Source organism: Austrofundulus limnaeus, unplaced genomic scaffold (genome assembly GCF_001266775.1).
Source record: "Austrofundulus limnaeus strain Quisiro unplaced genomic scaffold, Austrofundulus_limnaeus-1.0 Scaffold204, whole genome shotgun sequence".
In the NCBI taxonomy this organism is placed as follows: domain Eukaryota; kingdom Metazoa; phylum Chordata; class Actinopteri; order Cyprinodontiformes; family Rivulidae; genus Austrofundulus; species Austrofundulus limnaeus.
The window spans coordinates 597,786-605,278 of NW_013952606.1; the positions used below are offsets into that span (position 1 = coordinate 597,786).

Sequence of the window (7,493 nt, forward strand, 5' to 3'; positions counted from 1 at the left end):
GGTGAAGCACGAGTATGCCCGTTATTTTAATGTCCTCAGTGTTTTATATGGTCATGGCCACTTCAGTACCATCCTTCAAGGACCCCCTTTGGCTTGGGGCACTAGACAAATGCCTACCTGTCTGCCCTAACCGTACGGGATACTTGAATTTGGCTTAAAATACGGTACATCCCAGCTAATACAGGAAGGATGGCAACCCTACCTCAGCTTTGAAGGCAGCGGGTCTCTGATCCACTCAGATTCAGCCATCTGTACTTAGTGCTAACGTTAACTCATAATGCTAACGTTTAAGCTAGCATTATACTCTGAATCTTTAGAAGTGGAGGAGCCAAATGACTAGCTGACTGCTGCCAACTAGAGGCCGGAGGCTAAATTACAACACAAAAATTAACTGCTTAAACCTTAATTAAAAATCGATACAATATTGGAAATTAAATATCGATATTTTCTTACACCCGTATGAACTACTCCACCTGTCCCACTCCTTCTGACACAGCTGCAGTCACTTTCTCTCATCGGCCTATTTGGCTTTTTAGTTTTTGTCAAGTTTTATTGGTTTMCAGTCCACGTTCTGGGTCTCCTTGTGCTTCCATGTTCCAGAACAGCCATCTCTTTTTAAAAAGTTTAATTTGAGCTTCCTTGGGTCAATCTGTAATCTTGGGTTCCAAACCATGACAGAAACATGGTCCTGTACTCTAGTTCTCAGTCTGCTTCACATATTTTCAAACACAGCTTCCTTAGTAATAAAATAATAAATATTTAAAAATCCACATTTCATCTGTCACCCTTTATTTGTCATGTTTCATAGCACATCCAGGTGCTCCTGTGATGAAGAGAACCAGACAGAAACTCCGTCTGAATATCAAACACTGGATCTGTTTCCATTAAACTGTGTCAAGGTTAAACAGGAAACCAGGGCCTGGAGGAAACAACAGACAAATGTGGGGATTTTWGCATTTCTCCTTGGTTTACTTTGAGCAGGTAACCCCAGGAGGCACGTTTGTCTTTGGAGGTGAACTGAAATGTGATTGTACCGCACACCGACACAAGCGCGCGCACACCAAAACCACTTTAAGTGCAGTTCTAAATACAGACTAATTGTCTGCTTTTATGCCAAGTTCAAACCGATGAAAACAGGGGTCAGAGAAAGGGGCGGATGGAAACATTACAAAATTACTAACTGTGAATGTGTTTGTGCTTATTAGACTAACAGCAGCTGTTTAAAACAACCCGCCCCGTGTGTGTGTGTGCGTGTTCTTCTGTTAATCAGCGAGGGTCGACTCTTCCTGGGAGACAATAAGCTGGTGATCCATTATAATGTCAATATCTGTGTCCTTAAAACAAAGACGACTGGAAAGATTTATGTAGCTGGAAAAGTCAAAAACACGTGATGTTTTTACAAAAAATTATATATCCATGTTTAATAATGAGGTTCTACTCATCTTAAATAGCTACAGAAAGACGTTTGGGACTCAAGATGATGTAAGTATTTTATTGTGTAGAAATGCCCAACCAGGGGCTGGAGTTACAAATTAGCTGTAGCTATATACTCTTTATGCAACGCATCAGTTACAGACATGGTCTGTTCTATGTTTTTGTATGCATTGTCCCTGTTAAATAAATAAAGATAAAGATAAAGATAAAATGATAAAACTGTCTCAATGAGGGGTGCAGTCAGTGAGGCCACTAGTATTTTATGGGTGGTTATTGCCCTCCTCGCCCTCACTTGGTGGCGCCCCTGGATGGACACAAAAGATCGACATTTAAATGGTTTTAAGGGCGTTTTAGTGCTTAAATAACACATTCTGCTTTTTGTTATAGAAATTGACTTTACGATGAGCTTTTAACAACAGACATTTAAAAAAGTTGTTTTGTTCTTTTTTTTATTTAGTGCACTGGGTTTAGAAAAAGAAGYTTTATTGTAATATTTAAAATTGGAGGAAAATAAATGAAATTGTATTTGCAGTCCGGCATGAGACCCACTAACCTTTCCAACGATCCGGATAGGAGGCTTTGAAATCAATACACTTACAGTTGTGTACACACACACACACACACACACACACACACACACACACAGGTCTGGTTTGTATATCCCAGTGGGGGCCATGCACTGACTTCCATTCATTTTTTGGAAATTTTATATCCTAACCCTGATCATTTACTCTAAAATTAACCTTACAGGTACCTTACCTGACCCTAAAACTAACCTAAACTCAATTAACATCTTGGTCCTAAACCTAACCCCCACACCCGTAATCTGCATTTGGACCCGTGGGGACCGGGTATTGTTCCCCACGATGTACATTTGGTCCCCACGAGGCTGCTTTTACAGGAAACTAGTCCCCACGATGTAGGAAAAACAAGCTCCCCCACCACACACACACACTTCCTTGTATTTGCATCAAACTGAGGACTTTGTTTCGACTTCCATTCATTTTTGTAACCGCATTTATGCCTCACCCAGACATTTTCCCTAAAATTAACCACTACTGGTCTAAAGTTAACACTAACCTGAACCAGAACTTAATTCACACCAAACCTCTAAACCTAACTAGTAAAGCACAGCGGAGCTGCAAATAAAGTGAGGACCAGGAAAATGTCCTCACTTTACATCAAAGACCTCATAGTAACTATGGTCCTCACTCTGTAGTAAAAACAAGTACACACACTCACCTCGTACATGTTGAACTGGCTCTGTCCTCTGGAGAGCTCTCTGTAGCTGGTGCTGAACTCTCCGATAAAGTCATGACTGCACACAAGAAGAGGAGGAAATATTGACGTAAAAACGATTTTAAAGCAAACACATTAAAGTCCCAAACGCCCCGTTAAAGTCGGGCCTTTCTGGAAAGCATCAGAGCAATTWTTTTCAGATTGTTCTGTCAGTGACAAATGTTTGTTGTGTTTTTCCTCGTCAGCAGCCAGAGTCCAGACTCGTCGCTCCTTTATGTGCTGAAAACACAGACTGCTGTTAATCAGGTGCCGCTTGGGTTCGTTAACCTCAGAGACTGTCGACACGTTACATTTAAAGCTAATTATGATAAAAGAAGTAAAAAATGCATCACTGTCATGACCTGAGCAATTAAAACAATACAGATGTGCACCAGTGCTCGCTATCTTTAAGTTAAACTTTTTAAACATTTTAAAAATGAATGCTTTGTGCCAGAAACAAATGTTTATTTGGGTTTAATTCTATGAGATAATTCAAGCAACCAAAGTGGAATGCTRTCATCTAGTGCTGTACCAAAAGATTATTTTCTAATCGATTAATCTAACTATTATTTTTTCGATTAATCGATTWTTCTAACAACAAATCTAAAAGTTATTCTGATGTGAGTGCACTGGATATTTAAAATGTTTTCAGCAAATTAACAAGAACAGTTCTTTAATATTGTAATATTTTCTGTAACAGTTTTTTCATGGACACAAAATATGCACTCTAGAGTCAATTCTTTAACAAAAAAAGCTTAAAAGATTTAACATCAACATAAAATCTCAACCAGAACAAATAAAATTCAACTAAAAGAAAWATAGTGTAAGATGTTAACAATCTAACAAATGAACTAAATCATGCAAAATTCAAGTCACTCTCTGGAAAACCTATAAACATATAATAAACATTTATTTATTATTTTTTATTTAACATATGTCTCAATATATAAAAATTAACAAATATCAAGACAACATCCAACTCTTTGTATTGTAACATCAGTTGTGTAACTTATTTCTTTAAGGTGAAAACTGTTGTAAACAACAGACTGTTTTGTCTTATTACACAAATTAAAATCCAGCTCCACGTGTTTCTATTGATGTCATTTCCCCACTAGAAAAATATGTGATGGAGGTCCATGGAAGGCAAATAAGTTTAAATCAAATAAACAAACGAGGATGGAGTTAAAATAAATAAAAGGTATTTAAGCTACGTTTTGAACATCCAGAACACGTCCAACACTTGTTGGCTGCTTGTGCTCTTTAGGTCAGACGTGTGTCGGGAAGCTCCTCTGTTGTTTCAGACGCTGGCGAACCGTCTGATGGGGGAACGTGGCTCCACCTGACACCGCTCTCTGTTTAATGGTGGATGAAATAAAGAAAGTGGCGGTACTTTATTTACTTTGAGCAAGTGAACGTCGTGTTCACAAGATAATTAATCCACCAGATAATTCAGAGGCGGTCTGTTTGGTAAATTTTACTCCAGGAGCTGCGAGGCTTGTTTTCAAGCTTCAGACTGAACTGAAGCAGCAGCTGCTGACGTCATTACGCTCTTGCGCGATGCTGCGTTCAGGACAAGCATGGAAAACTCACCACTCTTATGCCAATACGGTCGCAATTGATGCATTTAGGTACCGAAATGGAATTGCATGAACATTCACGTGGTGGTTTGTAATACAGCGAATCGATAATAAAAAATCTGTGTCGACAAATTTACATAATCGACGTCATCGATTATTTCAACTAATTGGTGCAGGCCTACTGTCRTCTTAAAACAACTCCAATCTTTTATTTTTATACTGTATGATTATTGTTACTGTAGGTAGTAGCTGTAAAATTTTCTACTTTGATCATAATGTAACTATTTTTCAAAGACCCATCTACAACAGTCAAGATTAAAAACTGTTAATAACCCATCAGAACCACAGATTAAAGATTTGAATCTGTCACTTTAAGGTAAGGAAACAAAAACTAGTTTCTTCAGCAATTTTTACTTTGAATTATGCCAAACTCGTACTTAAGACATGCAGAAATATTACTGCTAAATCCTTTTGATATATGTCTCAATTTAGTCCCGAAGCGTCTTAATCTCATCGCCGTTTGGTCTTGAGACTCCATAAATTTGTCCAAAGTTGTCTCCAGCACACAAAGATTCACAAAAAAAAAATTTCTTTTCTTAAATGTCCATTTAACAGATGAACGTCCACATAACAAAACAACCTTTTATCTTGCAGGATTTCTGTTATTTTGAACTTAATACAAATTTAAATTGTTCTAGTAAATATTTACCTGCCGTCTCTGTCCCAGTCGTAAACTTCAACTTTGATTGTTCTGGTGGGAGAGACACAAAAACACAAGCCCGTTACAGAAGATGGAAATAAAAGCAAAAAAAATATTTGCAAATCTGAAAATCCTGCATTTTATTCACAATGGAACATATTGAATATATCAAAGGCTCAACTTTAACCAACTTGAGGCAAAGTGGAAAACTTTATGGAAACCACGCCCTCCGTACTATAAAGGTCTCGACACACGGGAGGCGACGTCGCTCGCTCTCCATTCGTTTCCTATAGAACTTTTGCGATGAGGYGACAATCGCTYGCCCTCCTCCAGCCAAGCCACCGGCGAAAATCGTGCATGTGAAATTTCGAACTCGTACACGTGCACACGAGCTTGAGACGTAACATATGAAAGTTGAAAAATGTTCAACTTTTGTCGCTGTCGCATGGAGTYACAACCAATCACTGAGGGTTTTATTAACTGACCATTGAGCGGAGAGTATGCTTCACACTGCAGTTAGCTAACACTTTCACCAAAGGATTACTAAAAAAGGCAGCTTTGTGGGAATTTGTTGGCGCCGGGGTGAAGTTATCCACTATGTTTTTTCACATAAAATCGTATCTTGGTGTGCGTTTGTTTTTYAATATCATTGGCATCGCAAGATTTGTTTAGTTTGCACGTCGGTAAAGCACACTGCTTTTTTTCGAACCACCAATAACCTTTACAAGAGGCAGTAGAAGAGGGGTCTGCAACCTTTACAATCAAAACAGCCATTTCTGCTGCTTGTTTCACTGATAAAATGTGTCCAGAGCTGCAAAACAAGCTACAACTGTGATTATCAACTGGTGGTCCGTGGGCCTTTTCATGGCCTTTTCAGGAACCTTTACGGCCAGTGGAGGTGACATTATAAAACTAAAGAATATATTGTGAATTTTCTTATTTACTATTATTTTTACACATCAGGACAAATGAAAAGACCAGATTCATGTAAACAAGAAAAATACTGTATGTAGTTTATATCCAATTTCATAAAAACTAATACAACTGAATTATTCAGAAATATGTTTTTCTAATTCTTATCATGTAGTCTTCAAATTCTTTAAAGGTAATTCTATGGGTTCGGGAGAAAGAAGTTGGATTATTTAAGTAAACAACATAGCATGAGCAAACATGTTTTACTTTTTGTATTAGTAGTATTAATCAAGTTTTTGCATACAAACTAATTTCTGCTGTGAGTATAAAAACAAAACTAAAAAATATTCTGTTTTGTTTGGTCACATTTTCAAAGAGCCACATGTGGCCCAGAGCCGCAGGTTGCAGACCCCTGCAGTAGATGAACCAATCACATTTTGTGCAGACAATCGACCTGAGWGCGTGATTCACAACGCTGCCGTCACTATCGCGTCCCGTGTGTCGGGTTTCACCCTGACAGCCGTTAATCGCTGTCGTTTGTCGCTCCCCGTGTGTCGAGCCCTTAAGAAGCAGAACATCCAGCCTGCTGTTAGCGCTCAGTTCAAAAGTCTCTGATGGTATGGGGGTGCATTAGCTTTCACCTCTGGAAAGGTTTGGGTTTGCATTTACTCCTAAAGGCATCACAGCGTTAGTTTGAGTCACACTTGAGACATAAAATCAGAAAATGAGTCAAGCTGCAGCTGAAGTACCAACAGGGAAAGGCTCACTTCTTCTGCCATTGTTGCCATGGAAATTTGATTTGAAGAAAATCCTCTCTGCTGCTCGTCTTTAGCTCGGAACACTTCTACCTGCTCCTGTGTTWACCTGCAGTAATATTAGCTCCTCGCCTTGTGACACGTCTGCTTACGCTTTCTGTCCGGCTCGTGTGGAAATTAGGAAATTATTTCATCCGAAAGATAGGTTTCTCAGGAAAAAAAAACAACAAGTGAACAACACTAAAAGGCAAACAAACTGCAAATTAAAACGTAAACAGCTCTGGGCGCTGTCTTCATTTAGTTTGTTGTTTCGATGGAAGCRAGCGGATCAAACCGCGGGGAGTTTTAAATGACAGAGTAAGAGACCGGAACAARAGAGGAGCTTTAGCCTCGGATCGTTTTCAGCTASTACCACGCCGAATTTTAGCTCGATATCTGGAAAACTGTCTCARTTATAGCCAGCTCGCTAACGATGCTTAGCAGTGGCGGCCAYCTTGAACTTGGTTAACTCCAAGCTGTAGACGTGCACTGTACCTTCAGTGATTTACAGGATTTGCTGTCAGAGACAAAAACTTCAACGCTCAGTGAGGAGGAGCAGAGGAGGTGTACGTGAGGGAGGTGTTGGAGCTGCTGCAGGAGACAGGTGTGTTTTAGAGGAGGAGGAAGCTGTGGAGTCAGGAAGCAGACAGGTTCGAGTGGCACTCGTCACTCGAGCCGAGTGTTTGTCTCATTAGGTGGATGTTGTGCCTCTTCTGTGTGAGAAAACATCAGTTTTGAGCTTTGATGATGCAACAAAACCAACAGTGGTGTGTGTGTGTGTGTGTGTGTGTGTGTGTG

At 39.4% G+C, this 7,493-nt stretch overlaps 1 protein-coding gene across 1 annotated transcript in view; it reads right to left on the reverse strand.

Annotated features, from left to right (window-relative positions):
* Positions 1-7,493, reverse strand: part of LOC106524856 (copine-8) — an 84,836-nt gene that overhangs the window by 25,063 nt on the left and 52,280 nt on the right. Inside the window, exons 10-11 of the mRNA XM_014018850.1 lie at positions 4,999-5,040; positions 2,677-2,752 (exon numbers count right to left, since the gene is read on the reverse strand). Of these exons, the coding sequence (XP_013874304.1) occupies positions 2,677-2,752; positions 4,999-5,040 (118 nt within the window). The remainder of the gene's footprint in view (positions 1-2,676; positions 2,753-4,998; positions 5,041-7,493) is intronic.